The sequence below is a fragment of the Gymnoscopelus microlampas genome, assembly GCF_963454915.1.
Source record: "Gymnoscopelus microlampas genome assembly, chromosome: 22".
In the NCBI taxonomy this organism is placed as follows: domain Eukaryota; kingdom Metazoa; phylum Chordata; class Actinopteri; order Myctophiformes; family Myctophidae; genus Gymnoscopelus; species Gymnoscopelus microlampas.
In genome coordinates this window covers 10686617-10708466 of record NC_139959.1, presented here as the reverse complement: position 1 = coordinate 10708466, position 21850 = coordinate 10686617, and the positions used below count along the sequence as shown (strand labels likewise).

The window sequence follows — 21850 nt, the reverse complement described above, 5'->3', positions numbered from 1 at the left end:
TCTAGACAACATGTGAGTCGGGATACCTTCATTGGTCTTTTCAGAGCTTCCTGGATGTCCACACGTTTGCGCATGATGGTCTGGTCCAGTTTACGCTCGAAGGCCAGTAGGTCCATGTAGGCCTGGGACTCGGGGACCAGCTCACGGATCTGGGAGGAGGGGAGACAAGAAAGAAACGCACTTTAGCGGCTCGGCTGAAGTTGTTCCGATACCAATACCGGTATCGGAAAAGCTGCTGATAATACTGCCTAAAATACTGGTATCGGCATCGGCGAGTATATGCCAGTCTATGCCATTCTGATACCACATAATTTATCACATGATGATATTTCATTTATAGCAATATTTTTAATGCTTCAGTTGATGTTGCATTTTACTAACTTTATCAGTGGAATTTGTATTTATTCCTAGATCAGTGGTTCTCAAACCTTTTAATTTCAAGGACCCCCATAACTCTGAGAGTGTACAAATGGAACCAAATGGACCTGTAAGGGTCCATTTGGAACCCCCTCAAGGAACCCAAATGGTCCCTGGACCCCACTTTGAGAATCACTGTCCTAGATTTGTTTAAACTGCACACTGGTATCGGATCGGTACTCGGTATCGACCGACGCGCAAGTTGTGGGCATCGGAATCGGTATCGGGAAGGAAAAATCGGTACATCTCTATCGGCTCCCATTGACATTTTTCTTTATTCAGATCTTAGCGCCGCAGACAATCAATAATACGTGGAGTTCATGATCAAGTTCAAAAGGAGCAGCAGAGATTTTCTCTTAAGTGTCTCTTTCCTCCTCATCACATGAATATTACATGTCCCTTCTCCTCCAGTAATATCAAATAAAACTCAACGTAGCGGGGGCGGTATATACTATGCACAATGTTGTATCGGGTCATGGAACGATTTCACCCCACTGCATCAGAGCTGATTCAGGACCAGTGCCCTATGCCTCATTCTTCTCCGTCATGTTTGCTATTATTTAAAGTGATATTTTTTGGTTACAACAAAACGTTTTTTGTTAAAAGGTTAAAGCACTATATTCTGATAGTAATCATTGCTATAGAGTGTTTGTTCAGTCACAGTGGTCTCCCTGTCTCTCCATATCTCTTTACTAAACAGAAAGGTAGGAGACAAAATGTCAGCCAATCAGGAGAGAGTACCCATTCATCAGCTTCATTTTGTAGTGTTCCAGTTCCAATTTTGTCTGCTCATTTCTTTGTGTCATCACTTCCAATTGCACTTGTTTAATCTATATCCTGACTGAGTTCTCTATCCTGATTGGATAGAATTGGTATCCCAACCTCAAAAAGAGCTGGAGAGACATGGAGACTCCTGTTACTTAACAAACACTCTATAGCAATGAGGTCTCTGAGAATATAGAGCTATTTAACACCAAAAAATACCACTTACCCTACCTTTAAGAATATCAGTCTAGTAGCGCAAAAAACACACGTTGGTGACTGGGAGAATATGTTTTCCTTTGCAGATGCTCCTACTGTACCGACACACATACAATATGTATGCACTTGACTAGAGGGAGCAGTCAGGGCAGCCATTTGCCGCTTGTACCCCTGGTGCATGTAGGGGTTCAGCGTCTTGCCTCGAGGATATTGAAATATAGATGAACACCGGCTACTGCCTGGCATCAAACAATATGTGGGTCTGTTTCTCTAAACACCAAGCCACCCCTGCTGCTGCTACATGGGCCTACTTGTGTTTGTAAGGAAAGTAGGCTAATGCTACTCATGCTAATTATATCTGAAAATACCATTGTAATTACAGATAATAATAATAATAATAATAATAATAATAATAATAATATAATAATAATAATAATAATAAATCGCACATATTCCCAGTGCAGAATTAAAAACAACAGCCATATTGTCTCTGTCGGGTGGAAACCCCAAAACTGTTACTTTTCAGGATTCAAATTCAAAAGTAGCTAAAGTAGCAGATCTACAAGCTCGATCTACAAGATCGACGAGATACGTCGTAAGCTTGTCGATCTGTCATTCTCAGCTAAAGCTTTTCCCACATTACAATGCTGGAGTTGCAGTGGTTAATAAGGCGCTCACATCAAGACATGTTGCCTGCTGTCTGTTGCTGTTTGCTAATAGTAGATACAGTAGGGGTCTTGGGGTCCAGGGGTACTTGAGGGGGTTCCAGGGGGTACCCAGCAAAATGTGTAAATATAGCATCAGAATAATTATGACCTTTTATACTTTGGCTATTCAAAAATAGCAGATATACAAGCTCATAGCGCGGCACCGAGTGCCGCGCTATGAGCTTGTAGATCTGCTATTTTTGAAAAATCTTGAACATTTTTGCAAATCTTTGAATATATATTTTTAAAGCGAACATTTGTAACTCAAATCTTTGCTTCTGGGGGTCCCTGGAACAAAATATTTTTAGATGGGGGTCCGCGGCCAAATACATATCATTTTGGGGGTCCTTGACATGAAAAAGTTTTAGAACCACTGCAGTAGTACACAATTATGTCCATTGTATATGCTATAAGGCTAATAGGACCCATAAGACCATAATAATGAAATCCTACTGCTTCATACTGCATTTACGCATTTTGATGTTTGAGAGGATCATCTCTGTGCCAGGCCTTTATAGTGCACAGGCTTTGATTTTGAGTTTGAGAAAAACAAGTAAGTAGGTGTTTCAATGTGTTCTGTGTACTGGTCCTTGACACTGAAGCGTCTTTGTCAGAAGAGTATATACAGGCTGACATGGTGAAGTGTTTACATGTTTGTATGAATGAAAGGTTTTTGTTTTTTTTTGTTTATATTTGAGTACCTGGCTGATAAGGGCACAAGCTCTTTTATTATGGGTTTCATGAACAATTAGAGTTGAGAGTTAGAGCATCATGCCTTTCAGACCGGAACGCTATTGAGTGATGGATGAGACAAAACAACTTTTACACAACGGTGTAAAAGCTAATGGATGAGATGGAGAATTTTTTCTTTGGTGTGATGTGGAGTACCTTTGCACCACAAAATAAATACAATAACAAATGAACCATTTAACCAACCAGTTACACATTTTCTTAAAGGTTTCTGGTTAAAAGATATATTGTGAATCTTTTAAAAAAAATAAAGTTTACTGCATCAGATTACTTATCTTAAGCAAGTTTATTGTCTCTGCAACTTAATTTGAATACCATGCTGAAATTAATGTAAACCAATGGTTTCCATTCATTTAAATTAACAGACATTTTGGTTTACGTTCATTTCCATTCCAAGATCAAGAGATGTACTGTAAAATGATCAGAAGTTATTTACAGTGCAGGGGTCTTCAACATTTTTCAGGCTAAGGACCCCTTATCTGGGAGAGAGATGAAGCAGGGACCCCCACTACATATTGTATAAAATTGTGTTGCAGATTAAACATTTCATAGATTTCATAGCGTCATATACTTTTTTTGCGCTGCGACGCGCTCTAAACTTGTCGATCGGCTATTTTTAGCAATAGCTTTCCCCACAATAACGAAAAGACACTAGCATAGAACCCTGAGGGACTGACACAAACCATATGGGGTTTAAGTGGTTAAATCAATCCATTCAATCTGGGAACGCATCTGTGTCATTTTAGATTTCTTTGGATATTCAAAAATAGCAGATCTACAAGCTCATACCGCGGCTATGAGCTTGTAGATCTCCTATTTTTTTTTATCTTGAAAATGTGTGCAAATCCCTGGATTTGCACCAAATGCCCTGGAACAAAACATTTTGAGATGGGGGTCCGCGGCCAAATTCATATCTAAAAATGTTTTCTAAATCCTAACAGTATGTTGCTATATCAGTGGTGCTCCAACTTTTCCATCTCAAGGACCCCCAAAATGATATGCATTTGGCCGCGGACCCCCATCTCAAAATATGTAGTTCCAGGGACCCCCAGAAGCACAGATCGGAGTAAAAAATGTTCGCTTTATATATTTCAAAGTAAGATTTGCTCAAATTTTCCACGATATTTCCCAAAATTGCCAAAGAAATCTTAAAATGACACAGATGCGTTCCCGGTCTAGGGGAGGGCTGGTGAGGGTAAGAAGGGGGAAAAAAAGATGAAACCAGGCTTGGGTCCAGCAGCCATTTCCATACTGACAGTATCCTCAGAGTATCGAGCCCTGCTTACAAAACTGGGCACACACTCACAAAGCAGCTCTCAACCCGCTCTACTACCTCTGGCTGCTCTTTGCTTTGCACCTTTTGATTTCTCTCTCTCTCACTCTCTCTCTCTGTACCGTTCATCTGCTTGTTCTCTCTGTCTCAGGGTCTCCCCTCATTGTTCCATGCCATTCCAACCTCTATCTTCATCTCAGCAGCAGCAGCCTTTCATCAGGGCTGAGGTGCCGGGCAGACATTCCCTTGTCCCTGAGTCATTGTGGAGTCAGTGGCGCCTCAGCCCTTGCCTGCCTGCCTGCTATCTCCTCCTCGTCTGGGTCGTGTTAGGGGGGATAAGACCCGAAAACACAGACACCCGCGGAATCAAAGGGCTCCGCGGTTTGCAAAAAACCCACAGCCTCAGTATGTGAACACCACTCCCTCCACCTCCCCGTGCTGCATGGCCATGACATGGTGTGGCATAGGGGTAAAGAACAAAAGAGAGTAAAAGATTTCAGACTGCGACTATGGAATGGTCCACACCCTCACCTGTAGCGATGTGGCGACGATGGCATTGCTCCCTGGTGATCTGAGCTTATAAGGCTGGGTTTAAACAAAGCCCCGCAGACTGCCCCCATTCCCCTTAGAATAAATCAGTAGCCCCTGTTCCCAAACAACGGAGCGAGATGCAAGAAAGAAGCAAAGAGAACAACAACAAAAAAAACGCAAACCAAAAACCATCTATTTAGTCGGGGCATCTTACTCCTCTCTCATTTGTAAACAGCGAAAAAATCATCTGGCCTCCTGCGCTTTCCCACCGACCGACCCCAGGAGATCACAACAAGACCCCAATTTTCTGCTCGACATGCAACAGATCACAAAAAAAACATAAATACAAGAAACGGAACAGAAAACAGAAATGTACAAATAGGCGTCTCACCCTTTGTGGAAGAATCTTGTCTGCCATTTTCCTTCTCTTAGCACTAAAGACAGAGAGAGAGAGAAAGAGAGAGAGGGGGGCAGAAAGACAAGAGAGAAAGAGGAAAAAGAGAGCATGTTACTATGGTGACTGATAGCGTAGCACCCAGGCCATCTGCTAAAATGCTGGGCCATATCCAGCATCCGAGCAGTCCCAGCTGTGTGTGTGTGTGTGTGTGTGTGTGTGTGTGTGTGTGTGTGTGTGTGTGTGTGTGTGTGTGTGTGTGTGTGTGTGTGTGTGTGTGTGTGTGTGTGTGTGTGTGTGTGTGTGTGTGTGTGTGTGGCTGTGCACGTGTCCGTGCATGTATGTGTGTTCTAAAATGCGGTGGTGTCCCACCTGGAGAGCAAATACCTATAACATCCAAGAAACTGTCACATCACACATCTCATGCCCAACATATATTCAACCACACACACACACACACACACACACACACACTCGTACACAGGAGGACTCAGAGTCGCCCAGGGCCATTGCAGCAGCCAGGACTGGGTGAGTGAGTGATAGCCTCTAGTTTTTATTACCTCTCTGGAAAGCGGTGTGTTGATTTTCATTCACGAATGCCAAGCTGCATGTCCTGTGAGGATATACCGTTTGTCTATTCATATCGTGTATACGTGATGTCATACTTACCACGGAGAGACTGAGGAGTGATAGGGGGGCAAATAAGAGACACTTTTGTGCCTGGGGTGACAGCATGTGTCTTTGTGAGAATGTGAGAATTGTCTCACTCGGTGGTTGTTATTTCAATACTGTTTAAAAAGTGAAAAGAAAGCGCTGCAGGGATCTATGGCTCTATAGACAGGTGCTCTTTTGGTGACACAGGTAAGAACATATGACCAAAACAGTTTTTCAAAGGTCTGGAGACCCTGATGAAGACCTTTTAGGTCGATACACGTTGGTCATATTGTTTCCTTGATCAAAATGAATCTTTAAATATTTTTTTCATCAAAGACGGAGTGCCTTGGATTTCTTTCCTTTGCAAGTCTGCAGTCCATACCACTTGGGAGTTAAGCAGTACTTATTTGAAAAACTTTTTTGGTCATAGCTTCAACGCTGTATTTCCCTTCAAAGTCTTAAGAAAAGTTCCCTTTGGAAACAAAACTTGACAGATCCATTAGAAAAAAAACATCAGTGGCAAAAAAGAACAAGTTATGTCTATAAAAGTGTAAGATAACTTGAGTTGAGTTCATGCAAATGTTCTACCCGGCTACCTATCTACAGTATCTACTATCTGATCACACCAAGATGCTAGAGAGAGATCATTCAACAACAGGGCACTTCAAGGCTCTATTAAGTGGTTACAGCAGCATGCCAAATAGTGACACACACCTACTCTATAGGGCAAGAAAGGAGTTGGGTTACATTTAAAATGAGAAGACAAAATGGGTCGAACCCCTGTCAAGAAACAAACATCTACCAGTTCCAAGGTTTTGAGAAAAAGGCAATGGTTGTAGAATAGTTTTTTTCCATCATGCCATGCTCCAGTCCAAAGCATGCACTGGCACAAATTGTATGTCTCTTTAAGGAAAACGTTCAGGGTTTAGGACTTAAACAAAGCTCTGTAAACATTATGTACTCGAGCAATTTAGGGGAGTGCTGGGGCTCAGGTGACAAAAAGGGCCAAAGGGCGAGAGTAGTCAAACGTATGAAAACTGACACATGCAGCAGAATAAACTCCTACTTTGATCCGAGCGTGGGATCTGATTGGGGCTCTCTCATGTCCATCTGCCTCGCCGGCATCTCATTGGCTCCGGGGAATCCCACGGGCTTCCTATGAATTGATGAGGATTTGAAGGTTCTGCGATTAGAGTTGTGGCGATACACAACACCCAACGGGCAGCAAGTACCATGTCAGAGGAGTGTGCACATGAGTTGCCTTTATGTCTGTGCTTGCGTGTGCGTGTATGTGTGCATGTGTGTGTGTGTGTGTGTGTGTGTGTGTGTGTGTGTGTGTGTGTGGAGGAGACGATGCTTCGTCTATCCGTGATCTGTATCCTGAAACACTTGTTGTTGAGTTTCCCAAGTTTGTGCTACTATCTACTATTGTTGATGTTCATTTGTGTGTGTGTGTGTGTGTGTGTGTGTGTGTGTGTGTGTGTGTGTGTGTGTGTGTGTGTGTGTGTGTGTGTGTGTGTGTGTGTGTGTGTGTGTGTGTGTGTGTGTGTGTGTGTGTATGTTCAAGGTTCACTTTATTTGGCATTTACATGCTTGCACATGAAACGAAAATCGTACTCAGGACCAGCAGTGTATGTGTGTGAAAGCAGGGTGTGTATCTGTGTCCATGCACCAACACCGAAAGGAGAGAGAGAGAAGAGCCTGCAGACGTGGAACTGATTCTGAGGGACACGTTGTAGACATTCAACAGGTTTCTCAGAGAAAACCAAAATAATCATGCTTCTCACACACAGAGACAGACGACACAAATGATAATGGGAACAGTGTGAGTTTGTGGAACCACAGACAAACACATAGCAGAGTGCGGGAAGACCCAGAAAAGCTGTGCGCACGTGGTGTTTGGAATCTGTTTCCTCCTATAGATGGATTAAAATTAGTGATGGAAGAAGTACTCACATTTTACTTAAGTAAAAGTATCAATACCACAATGTAAAAAAATACATTGTTTGATATTGCATACATTGTTTGATATTAAGTTTACTTGAGTAAAAGTGCAAATGTATTGCCATCAAATTATACAGAATGTCCCATTTCACCAAGTTTTCAAAATGTATAGAAATCATTTGAGTATATATAGGGCTGAAGAGGTTAATGTGTGTTCTGTAATAATAATAAAAATCTACCATACAGATTGGACAACATTTTATTTTATTAATTAAAAGAGAGCCGCTTTAATAGGTTGAAACGCATTGGTGTGTTTTTAACTTTCAAGACATAATGTATTATAAAGGCTATTTAAAATCTGTTAGCCTCCTCGTGCCTCAGATGTTTTTTCAATAACTTTGCAGTGTTGTGTATTTTTCTTAAACATCTCTGACCGCGGCTGCGATATAATCCAAAACTATCTAATGCGACTTCATGCAAATTTAAAACGCGGGAACGCGAAGCAGCCTATTTTTAGTGGCAGCAGCAGCCAGGGGTTGGTGGAGGACAGACAGCGCTGGCTCTGCAAAGAGAAGAGAGTTGGGCTGCAGAGCAGACGGCTTCAATGACACCGCAATCACAGGTGGCCTGCTGGACTCACTCGGCAGTTGGCTAGGGGTACGAGCAGGACGATCAAGCGCGCAGGGGGCCGGGTGGGGGGTGGGGTGTACTGGCGGAGGGTGGGGGGCAACTGCCTGGCTGCCAGAGGACACATACACCTCAAAAGTTGAGCGAGAGAGAGAGAGAGAGAGAGAGAGAGAGAGAGAGAGAGAGAGAGAGAGAGAGAGAGAGAGAGAGAGAGTCACCTGGATGTGTCACCCTGGACACATTGATCAGGCCTGACGAAAGCCAGCCAGCCTGCCTACCCTGCCAGGTTTGCCATGTCCGCTTATTATAAGCGACTTTGGGCTTGTTTTTCTGTAAAGTTGCTTGTTGCTTGTCCTAGCCTTGACGACCTTGCAGGCTTACGCAGAGGCTAAAATTTAATTTAGATAGGATGTTATGTAGACAGATGCCAGGTACATTTGTAGACCTGGCATCCTATACAGTAGTGTCTATAGTTTCAATGTAGAGATTATTTCTTTTTTGATATTATGCTGTTTAGACCGATGGTAGGTTCTTGGTTTACCTATGATCCTTGGTTTACCTCGTGTTTACCTTGCTGTAAATGGCTTTGGATTAAGAGCATCTGCTAAATGCCTAAATTGTAAATATTGGTAGTTGCGGGTCGCGGGTATTTTTTGGGGCTTGTTTCTAAACTGTAGTTGCTTATTTGGGCTTGCTTCCCAATGTTTTTAAATTATTATTTAAACCAGTGGTTCTCAAATATTTTCATGTTTCATATTTCATGTTTAAAAAAATCTTGCAACTATTCCAACATTTTATTTCAAGAATGTTTTTGAAAATAGCAGATCTACAATTTTACAAGAGCCGTTGTATACTGTATATCGGTTTAGAGTGCTCATGTGGCCTATAACAGTCGCTTAATCTTTTGGGCTTGTTTTCCTAGACCTGGTTGCTTATTTCTGTCACAAAATCTGGCAACACTGCTGCCTGCCTGCCTCGCCCGCCCTCCTGCCAGCCAGCCAGCCAGCCATTCAGCCAGCCAGCCTGCCCTGGGGGCTGAGGCCCGATGCAGGACAACATTTCCCCCTGACCTGTTTGACAAGGCTGCTTAATTGTAAGTGGATCAATTGTGCTGCGGAGAGACGGAGGGGAGAGAACGCCCGGCGAGAGAAACAGAGGTCCACTGAGTGCGTATATCGATCTCCTCTTCTAATGACTATACCTGCCACACACTCTTCTCCTTAAAGGCATTTGTACGCTGAGTGTGTGTGTGTGTGTGTGTGTGTGTGTGTGTGTGTGTGTGTGTGTGTGTGTGTGTGTGTGTGTGTGTGTGTGTGAGTGTGTGTGTGTGTGTGTGTGTACGTGTGACATAAAACCATTTTATAATGGTAATAATAATAATATAATAATTAATTAATTCATAATAATAATATAAGCCTTAACTATGACTTCATTTCACATTCAAAACAGCTATAGACGTCTTAAAGGACTAGTTCACCCAAAAAAAACTATCAATTACAAGAAGCCATGAAGCCTTGAATTAATGGAGATTTTAAATTTTTTGTCGCATTCCTAAGCCAATAATTTAATGCCCGGGTCATCAGTCAATAGGAGACTCAGTAGGAGACTGGCGCCGGACGCCGGTCATCAAATTATTGGCTTATGAATGCAACAAAAACGGAAAATTTGTCATGAATTCGAGGCTTCATGGGATGTATAATTGATAGAAAATATGTCATTATTTGGGTGAACTACTCACTGAAAGTGAAACTGAAATCACTTAAAAGGTAGGGTAAGTGATATTTTTTTGTTAAAACAAAAGTTTTTTTGTTAAAAGCACTATATTCTGATAGTAATCATTGCTAGAGTGTTTGTTCAGTAACAGGAGTCTCTCCACCTCTTTAATAAACAGAAAATACATTTTCTGGTGGGTTGCCAAACATCAGCCAATCAGGAAAGAGTACCCATTTATCAGCTTAAAATGTTATATTGCTCCAGTTCCAATTTTGTCTGCTCATTTATCTGGGTCATCATTTCCAATTTCACTTGCTTAATCTGTATCCTGTGCGAGTTCTCTATCCTGATTGGATAAAATAGGTATCCTGACCTGAAAATGCATTTTCTGCTAACTTAAGAGCTGGAGAGACATGGAGATTCCTGTTACTGAACAAACACTCTATAGCAATAAGAACTATCAGAAGAATACCTTTAAAGATGGGACTGTATATATATGTTAACATCAGTGACTTGATCACCCTGTGTGCTGTGTGACGCACTGTGCAGCTATGAGAGAGATGAAAACGTGACACATCCAAGCAGGCAGTGGAATTGTAGTAGTAGTATGAATACTGGGAAAAAAAATAAAGGTGTAATTTTCTTTGGTTAAAATAAGTGTTAAATAGCTCTATATTCTGATAGTACTCATTGCTATAGAATGTTTGTTTAGTAGGAGTCTCCATGTCTCTTCAGTTCTTTATTGAACAGAAAATGCAGGTCAGAATACCAAATTTATCCAACCAGGACAGAGAACTCATACAGATTAAACAAGTGAAATTGGAAGTGAAGAAATAAGCAGACAAAATTGGAACTGGAACACTATAAAAAATGAAGCTTATAAATGGGTACTCTCTCCTGTTTGCATAAATGTTGTCACCTATAACTGAAAATGTATTTTCTGTTTATTAGCTATTAGCTGGAGAGACAGATCAGAATATAGTGCTTAAACTTTTTAACAAAACACTTTGTTTTAACACTGTCGTAAATAAAAGCTTGGGGGAACAATATATATATATATATATATATATATATATATATATATATATATATATATATATATATATATATATATATATATATATATATATATATATATATATATATATATATATATATATATATATATATATATATATATCCTACTATAATTCTAGTAACCTCTGTCTGTAGTGGTGAGTAGGTGAGTACGTGAAGCTACCCGGTTCTCCTCAGTGGCTGGAGCAATTTCTCTGATTTTGCACACAGCCATTGACCATTACCATCTGAACGCAACTGTGAAGCCCGTTTTTCCATTTCATCAAATCTCAGCTTCTTATTAGCGTTTATGTGTCAAACAATGTCGCCATGGTTACGGGCCTGCCCAGCTATGGGACGAACTGCCTCCCGGGTTGCCAGATCATGTGCGCATATCCCCCCACGGATGCGCTGCGCCGACCGGGTATGGTCTAGTATATATAAAAATTGTACAGGTCCATTTTTAGTTAATCATAATAAAAAACTCAAGCTGTCTTAAAAAAACACATAAGCCCCATCAAAAAACACGTCAAATTGTAACATAATTGCGAGCTTGTAGATCGGCTAATTTTAGAAACGTTATCTTTTTTATCTTTTGAAAATGTTCTCTTATAATGACGGGATTTATAGCGCTCAGTTATTACACTGACCCGGGGCGCAGTCTGAAGAAAGAGAAAAGAAAGAGACAAGAGAAAAAACATAGGACAAGACAAAGAAGACTAGACCAGGACAACAATAACTCAGTCACACTGTCAGTCAGTCACAACAGGAGTGAGTAGAAACAAAACACACACACACACACACACAGACACACAACCCACAAAACAACAAGTGAACCAAGGAATCTAGGAGTCCGCTACAGTGAAAAGGTGGGTCTTAAGCCATTAAGACCGGGATACGCATCTGTGTCATTTTAGATGTCTTTGGCCTATTCAAAAATAGCAGATATACAAGTTCGTAGATCTGCTATTTTTGTGCTGAATATATATATATTTAAAAGCGAACATTTGTAACTCAAATCTTTGCTTCTGGGGGGTCCCTGGAACAAAATATTTTGAGATAGGCGGTCCGCAGCAAAATACATATAATTTTGGGTGGTCCTTCACATGAAAAAGTTTGAGCACCACTGATATAGCAACGTACTGTACGTTTTACGTACTGTACTGTTAGGATTTAGAAGACATTTGTAGATGCGTTCCCGAATTGAATGGGTCTTAAGCATGTTTAGATGTTTAAAAAACATAGATGGCAGGTTTTGAAGTGGTTAGAAAGAGGTTGTCATCAGACTCACTTTCTGGCCCGGTTCTGGACCGACTGCTGCTGCTGCTGCTGGTTCTGGGCCTGCTGCGAGGGGGCGGGCCTCTTGCGGCTGGGCTCCATCACCGGGGTGGGCAGGCCGGGCCGCACCGCCGGGCTCCCGCCGTACGGTGGCCCGGGGGGGCCCATGGGAGCTCCCTGGTGGGGCATCCTCGCTCCGGATGGCATTCCAGGACGCTATAGGGAGAGGGAGGACGAGGGGAACAGAACAGAGGGGGCACGTCAAGACGTTTAAGGATACACGGTGATGAGAGTTCCTGACCCCGCATTGACATCTCCCCCGGCCTATTGCATTATGTCACACACACATTTTCAAAAACGTTGCTGTTTTTGCCACAGGCTATGAAACAGTCGGAGGCTGCTGAATAGACGGGAAAGAAAAGTGACGTTTGCGCGACCTTTTGATGACTGGCCGATTGACAGCACATGACCTCGACTGCTGGAAACCTCGTCCGCAGGAACGTGGCTGCAGCCAGCGAGCGGAACAGAAAGCGATAGGTCACCACATTCGGCGCAACACTCGGGTGCCTTTTACACCTAAAGTCCTCTAAAAAGCTCTGGTCGGATCAGGACCAAATTGTTACAGTGTTGCATTTTTCATTAAGTCTGGGTTGTGTGTTGTTCACACCGTCCTGTGTTAGCAACCAACATTTGTAAACAAATGACACTCGCTCGAACAAGCCGTTCGGAGCATTTCTAGGGGAAATCACTTCATTGCCATATATAGTCACTGGAGGAAATGGGAGCTTGAGGTCTGTGTTAATCTCGTGGGAAAGTGGAGATATATTTTACTAAATGCACATTTTCTGCCACGATTTTCTGTCTCTGGAAGAGTTTGTTAGAGTAAGTAAATGATTGCTGTAAACTTTGTGCCAACTTGACATGATCTCACTTGTAATTGTACTTGATTGCTTTAATGTGAGAGATGACAATGTTAGGCACTGAACTACACACTAGTAACTACTAAAATGTGTGTGTGAACACACAGCAACAACGTTAATTCCTCTACATGTGTTTTCACATTGTATAGAAAAGGCAGAGAAGCCTGTGGCTTATGATTTATTCAAATCATTTCTTGTTTTTTTTAAACAACATTGATTAGCCACCTCAAGCTACACAGTAGGCAACTACTGACAGTATGTCTTGTAGAACACATACACATTCGAAAAGGTTTCTCAGGATCACGCTGTAGTTTCTGTTCATCTTATTGTCCTCAGTTCTAGTTTTCTAGCTTCTGTGTTTTCGCTTCTTTTTCTCCTTCTGATCTGCTCTCACAACAACTGTATTTTTAAGATGTTATCGTTTTATTTCATTTGACACACACACACACACACACACACACACACACACACACACACACACACACACACACACAAACAAACAATGTACAACGGTGTCCTAGTCATGGTTGGTAACAACAACTGGGGGGGATCAACACCTGTGCTTGTCAGTCCCATGGCAACAGCTGCTTGAGGCCTCATTGTCTGACTGGAGGAACTACATACACACACAGTCAGTGGTTTGCTTGAATATCACAACGGCATCTTTGACTCTGTGCAATCCAATCCAATCCACTTTACTTATATAGCACATTTTACAACGCAAGGTTACCAAAGTGCTGCACAGAAAATATAAAAAAGCTAAACACTACATACCGGTAAGCTAAAACACACAAAAAGACAGCAAAAAACACACAGTAAAATAAGAAACAAAAATAAACAACAACAAAAAGAGACACATCACTATACTGTAGAACACAAGACGCAGCAGCGTGAATCAAAGCAAAGAACTCTCAAACGGGATCAAAAGGTATACAAGGAGAGATTTAAAAGTCTCGACGGTGGGGGCCAGTTTGATATGGGAGGGGAGCTCATTCCAAAATGTGTGCAGACAATGGGATGAGCGTTTCAAGAACACTGCAAAAAACTCATTCAGTGAACGTTTACCGAAAACAGTGTGCTTTGTTTGGGTTTTGTTTTATCTGAACAGATAAAAAAAACCTTAATGATGATGAGACACGAGATTGACAGAGAAAATGAAAAACCCCCGTTGATATGAGGATCATTGATGGTTTCTTTCTCCTTGGAGACGGGGGAACTATAAATATTCTACAAAGGAAGGAAAAATGTCACATATGAAATTGCATTCTGCGAAAGAGATCAAGATTCTATTCTTCCCTCTGCAAACTCTTTTAGAGGCTTCTTTTTCGATGACCAAGTAACAGCTAAACCTTACCTTGCCCTGTAGTGTACTGTAGGTGAACAATTAGCTGCATAAACCCCCAGTGAAGAATGGCTGCGAGACAAAGACCGACGACAACACCTTTAAGCATTTATTCGTTGATCGGCCATGTCGTTGGACAAAACAAACTATTGATTTTCAACTGACAAATGTGGAGACGCAAACCATAGCCATGTACTGCTGCTAAAGTATCACCTTGAAAAAAATGTGCACAGTCCAAACAAGCAGCTTGCATAATGTAGTGAGGGAAAACGGGAAGGCCAGAGTACACATAACAGCTGTTTCATGATACAGAACTGCTTTCTTTCTTCATTCTTTTTTTTTTTAGCCCTTTTTCTTCCTAATTTAGTCGTTTTGCCAGTTAATTCCTCCCCACACACATTTGTGTTGTCACTGCTGTCGTATCCTACTGACTCACCTGCCAGTGAGGAGCCCCAACTGGGAGGACTTAGAACCTTCATCCTACTCCTCCTCCCGCCCAACACTCCCTGCTGACAGGTGCCGCCCCCAGCCCGTAGGGACACGTTATCATCACCCTCCCCGCCCGGCTGCCCTCCCCTGAACACGGGCCAATTGTGTTCGTGTATTTGGCTGAGGACCCCCCATCTGAAAAATATTTAGTGCCAGGGATTTTTCAAGATATACAATGAGCTTGTATATCTGCTATTTTTGAATATCCAAAGTATAAAATCTGGTTAAAGTGGTTAAAATGATTGTGATGCTAATTTTGCTGGGGACCCCCTGGTACCCCCTCAAGGACCCCTGGGAGTGTCCGGACCCCACTTTGAGAACCAATGATGTAGACGCTCGACAAAAACAGTTGCACCATGGCAGATTTGAAACCACAACCACCGCGGTGGTGGGCAGGAACTTTACCACTGCGCCACCGGGCATCGTTCACAATCTCAACCATACATAACCTTAACCCTAAAACAAATAGTAGCCCCCAAACCAACAACTTGACCTTATTCTTTTCCTAATTAATTGTAAGCCTAAAACCCCTTTCTTAGCGATAAATAATTGCCCTTTTCCTCACGGGGAGCATACAACGGTCTCCCCACAAGGTCACAAAGATTTCTAGGTCTCCATAAAAGACAGTAAAATGAAAGTACATAAACACACTGAGAGACAACATGATCCAACAGTAAGCTGTGATCTTTAGACCAACCACAAGCAACACACTCACGCACGCACGCACGCACGCACGCACGCACAAACACACACACGCACGCGCGCACATACGCACGCTTCTCAAACAGAGAAAAGGCAAACAAACACAGAGAGAGTAGGGAGTCAAAATGGTCCAAATATATGCATGTATCGTCTCTGTCGGGTGGAAACCTCATATGTCCCAAAACTATTACGTTTCAGGATTCAAATTCAAAAGTATCAAAAGCAACAGATCTACAAGCTCAAAACGCGTCACTTCGCGCCGCGTTTCGAGCTTGTGGATCTGTTACTTTTGATACTTTTGTGTGTATATGTAGAGCCTTAGAATATAGGAAATGAATATGTAGCCTATATGTTTATTATTTCATGTCTTTCAGCAATGCTGTATTGTTTAACTTCAGCTTTTATTTTGCTAATATAACTTTCCTGCCTACTGGTGCCTGTTTGCGCCAATGTGGAATCAGTGCGAGGGGGTTGACATATTCTAAGCCAATAATGTAACCTTTTGTTGAAAAAGACTACCTTGTTTGTGGGACGCGCCAAAGGAGAAGAGGGTGTTGAGGTCCTGATTGTGGTTTGCGAGGGAAAAAGCCACTTTCTTTATTAAAATGAGAATATTGTAGACTGAAAGACATTTACAGTATTGGCACAAGTATTCTCTGTCTTATTCGTTTAATTTTTACTGTAAGTCTAGTGCCTCGCTGAAAACTATTCTCCAGGCCAGTTTTGTCTCGGAAGAACCGACGGGTATTCACAATGTTTTGTTTACAATAGTTGTGAACAGTACATTCTCTAGGCTTCTTTATTTCGGGGTCGTTCGCGTGGAACGTTTGCTCGACCTGCCGTGAGCACAGTAACGCCACGGACCGTAGCTTAAACGGGAGAACCGGAGGAGAAGAGGATTCACCGACAGTCGCTCGTCAACGCTGCCATGGAGACGGGACGTGCACCATGGTGGAATATATTCTGTGGAATATACCCTGTGGAATATACCTTGTTGCTCATTCATTCAAACCCGTGGGGCCCTCGTGGAGTTGGCCGAAAAGGGGAGGATATCTGACACTGACTGAACGTGTTGCTAAGGAGTTTTTTGTATTTCCTTATCTTATCTTATTTTGTGCACCAACGTATGGGCCCCACCGTTTACAAAATCCAAGCGCTTGGTATTAGTCTTCTTGAACATTTGCTCTGAGTGAACTGTCTTTTTATTTGGGATATTAGGGACTTTAGCTATTTGGGACGTTATTTGGTTGTTACACACACACACACACACACACACACACACACACACACACACACACACACACACACACACACACACACACACACACACACACACACACACACACACACACACACACACAATGTTTTTTGTGTTGGTTTGGGATTTCCTTGAAAAAAGGGTAAATTGTTATTTCAAGGTTAAGAAGTGTTATTGGCTTTATGCAAAGTTGTTAAATTCAAGATTGCCAATCTTTAATTCTTTATTGTCAACTGTTTTGAAACAGTTATTCTGTCAAACATTGAACCCTTTACACACACACACACACACACACACACACACACACACACACACACACACACACACACACACACACACACACACACACACACACACACACACACACACACACACACACACACACACACACACACACACACACACACACACACACATCCACTCATACAATTGAAACATAATAAATTCCTTTTTTGTTATTCCGTTTATATGGTTACCCTGAGCGCTTCATTTTGACCATTCTGAGGTTGTCATTTTTGGTACTGTTACTAACTATTCACATTTCTTTCTGGGGAATACAAAGAAAGCTCATAGTTTATGGGGTAGTAAGCTCCAGTGGAGGCACCGACCACACCATAAGTATTCTGTTGCTATCAACCCAAGCCTGCATTAGTTGTACTGGTAGTGAATCAGCCAGTTCAACACCAACAGCTGAGAACACAGGATCCTGTTTATGTATATGAGACAATTGGCCCATTATAGTGAGGAAAAGGGTTACACACACATATACATATACATATATATATACATATACATATACATACATATACATATATATGGAAAGGGTAGCCGATCGATGTGTTTTGACTTTGACCTTCAACAGGCAAAATAACATAAACACAGTGGTCTTTGGTTCAGTGGGTCATGTGTCGTTTAAAATGGTGGCCACTGGCCAGGCCGCTGTAGAGATCCTGTGATAAGAAGTCCAGGCTGTTTGTACACAGGTGGTGCTGTCACTCTACTGGAGTGTGGGGGTGGGGTGGGGATACAGTTGACACAGAGAGAGAGAGACAGACAGACAGACAGACAGACAGACAGACAGACAGACAGACAGACAGACAGACAGACAGACAGACAGACAGATGACAAAGGGAGGGAGTGGCACACAAAGGACAGAGAGAGGGAGGGATGAAGACTGATATAAAGACATAAATAAGAGGGAGAGTACATACATATATAAGGGAAAGTAATGGCTCAAACTTCATGGAGTCTGAAACGATTCTCTTCTCTATTCACAGCCACTTCCTGTCTCACGCACACACACACACACACACACACACACACACACACACACACACACACACACACACTTACACACACACGCACACGCACACGCACACGCACACGCACACGTACACTTACACACACACACACACACACACACACACACACACACACACACACACACACACACACACACACACACACACACACACACACACACACACACACACACACACACACACACACACACACACACACACACACACACACACACACACACACACGTGAGCCATGCAGACTAATAAAAGCAGCCAGACAAAGGTCCCAGACAGGCAAACAGAGGAGAGCAGGAAAAGCTGCTGCTGCTGTTGATGGTAGTCTGTGTGTGGAGAGTAGGGCTGCAGGAAAAAATCGATTCGAATCGTGAATCTCATGTTGGATGATTCAGAATCGATTCTCATTTTCCAAAAATCTATAAAAAAAAAAAAAAAAGATAATTTTGAGAATCGTTTTGAATCGAAAAGATTTTTTGAATCATTTTGAATCGAGAATCGTTTGTTTTGAAAAAAAAACTAACGGAAAACATCGGAATCATGACCCCAAGAATCTGAATCGAATCGAATCATGAGATAGCAGACGATTCACAGCCCTCGTGGAGAGAGACCATGGTGTTGATGGTAGTCTGTGTGTGGAGAGAGACCATGGTGTTCATGTAGACAGCATCATGTTCTATGTTACCACAGTCCCATCACACAATGTATGGCACCAACTAAAAAAATTAAGTCAAATCTGACCTGCTGAACACAGCACCGCCAGCCAGCCAGCAAACCAGCCAGCCAGCAAACCAGCCAGCCAGCCAGCCAGCCAGCCAGCCAGCAGTGTAATCTGCCATGTGGATGGATATCTGAGAAGTGTGTTGGCATCTATGGAAAAGCAATGGGGATTTGAAGATGCCAAACTTAACACGCGGAGCTAAAGATATGAATATCTGCACACTGTGTGATATGGAGGATCACACACCAAACAAAAGCTGTTTTTAATGATGAGATGCATTTCAGAGAGGGACGAAAGTTTACACACACGCACGCGCACGCACACACACACACACACACACACACACACACACACACACACACACACACACACACACACACACACACACACACACACACACACACACACACAGTTGTTCCAAGGGCAGCATGATGTTGGCAAAAATAATTTAGCAATACTCCCATGAATATTGCAACAACGACCTCAATCATAATATTAAGATGACCTAAAACGTAATAATAATAATAATACATCGCACCTATAGCACTTTTCATAGTACTCAAAGTCGCTTTACCCTTATATATGAATACCCTTATATCGAATACCCTTATATATGACATGCAGATTTAGGAATATACTTATTATATTGTAATAACCATTCATTACCTGTCTGCAACTGTTTTAACTTATTGTTTGTCATATCTTCTTTTTTGATCTCATGTTGATCTGATTTTAACTGATTTTATTTGTTGAATTTATGCAGAATCTATTTTTTCTTATTTTAACTATTTCTTCTTTCTTCTTGTATTTAATACAATCTCTTAACTGATTGTAAGTGTTGATGTTATATTTGTATTTGATCAAATTTGTACTTGCAGAACTGCTATTTTTGGCTACAACCGAGAATATGGATGCTGGGTTTCAACTGATTTTATATGTTGACCTTGTTTGTAATCTCTGATTTCTCTGAGAATCTTAAATAAAGGCTGAATGAATGAATGAACAAACTTCTGATATTACACTTGTCTGACTTCCCCACTCATCTACCTCTCTCTGTCTGCTTCACGCTCCTGGCTCTATTACAATGCAACTTTAAAATTGTGGCCAATTAGACTACTCGAAACAAATATCATTCCAATAATGTTATGATCATGGGACTGACGCTTATCTGCTTGACCCAGTCGCTTCATACAGCACATGTGTTGAATCACTCTCATCTGCGTCGGCACATACAAGTACCCTTGATACCATCAACAACTATATCAGATAGACCAGTGGTTCTCAACCAGTGGTCCGGGGACCACCAGTGGTCCTTGAGGGGGTTCCAGGGGTCCCCAGCTAAATGATGGAGAGTTGGTAACCAAATGGACCTTTATAGATCTTTAACTCTTGAGAGCGTAAAATTAAACCAAATGGACCCGTGTGGGTCCATTTGGTTTAATTTTACGCTCTCAAGAGTTAAATTATTGTTAAACATCTGCATTACTTAATTAAAGAATTGTTATTTTGATCAATGTTTCCCTGTTGTCTCTCCTATGGTACCAACATCAATACAGCATGGAATTGTGGACAGAATGTCATCAAACGACGACTAAATCTCATCAAACGGTGGTCCGTGGCTCAAATGTTGAATAAATAATGGACCTTGATATGAAAAAGGTTGAAAATCACTGCTTTAGAGGGAAACTTTTACGGACCACATGGTTGGTCAACTAAATTCGCGACAAATAACATGTATGATATTGGACGGCCAGAACTACACAATATGCACCCACCCTGACAACCACACCCACACCCACCCACACTCACACACCCACACACCCACCCACACCCTGAGGTACACACTCACTATCAACAATTTGCTAATGACCGAGCTAAAGAATGTGTCATCCTGGGTGTCATTGGGGTTTCCAACGCAGAGCGCTGCAGGGCTCTTCTCCTCATCCCCACGACTCTCCATGACCTCCATACCAGAGGATCCAGGGAGACAGGGAAGAGGGAGGCAGAGAGTAGGGATGGAACGATATGAAAATTAGGTGTCCCGATTATTGCGGCAAAAAAGTAATTGTTGGGAACGTTTGCCAAAAATAGCCGATCTACAAGCTCACAACGCGTTGCGTTGCAACGCGTTGTGAGCTTGTAGATCTGCTATCTTTGGAAGATGTACTGACTTTGCAGCTCAACAAAAGCTAAATCATCCTAGTGTATGATGGAGGACAATTTCACAATAACTTAAAATCTCTGCGATACGATTATTGATTATAACGATTATCGTCCCATCCCTCGCAGAGAGAGAGGATGAGAGAGAGAGAGAGACACAGAGAGAGACAGAGAGAGAGAGAGAGAGAGAGAGAGAGACAGAGACAGAAAGAGAGAAAGACAGACAGAGAGAGAGAGCGAGAGACTTCAGCCCACCCACCAACCCCCAGAACCAGACCAAGACTAACACTCACACACATATCGTTGTTGTCGGGCAGAAATCTCCATATCTCCGTATTTTAACTGTTTGTGTTTTTTTCCAGAAATTAATGTTGTACTTGATCATACTACAGCATCACACAAAAGCATCAAAAGTAGCAGATCTGCAAGCTCGAAACGCTGCGCAAAGCGACTCGCTTTGAGCTTGTAGATCTGCTACTTTTGATACTTTAGAATTTGGATCCCTAAAAGTTTTGGACGATATAAACATACTGTACACAAATACACATGTACAGATCTACATCTAAATGTGAGCGTGCACAGAGACACACACAGACACGCACACATACACGCACAGA

General features: G+C 42.1%; 1 protein-coding gene across 5 annotated transcripts in view; it reads right to left on the bottom strand.

Annotated features, from left to right (window-relative positions):
• Positions 1-21850, bottom strand: part of LOC311039167 (SWI/SNF-related matrix-associated actin-dependent regulator of chromatin subfamily D member 3) — a 65020-nt gene that overhangs the window by 20400 nt on the left and 22770 nt on the right. For 3 of the 5 annotated variants that reach the window (XM_084048829.1, XM_084048827.1, XM_084048828.1), the window contains exons 2-5: positions 12339-12541; positions 6774-6863; positions 5051-5093; positions 27-149 (exon numbers count right to left, since the gene is read on the bottom strand). In XM_084048829.1, the coding sequence (XP_083904955.1) occupies positions 27-149; positions 5051-5093; positions 6774-6863; positions 12339-12541 (459 nt within the window). The remainder of the gene's footprint in view (positions 1-26; positions 150-5050; positions 5094-6773; positions 6864-12338; positions 12542-21850) is intronic. The other 2 variants (XM_084048830.1, XM_084048831.1) reach the window with 1 other exon arrangement.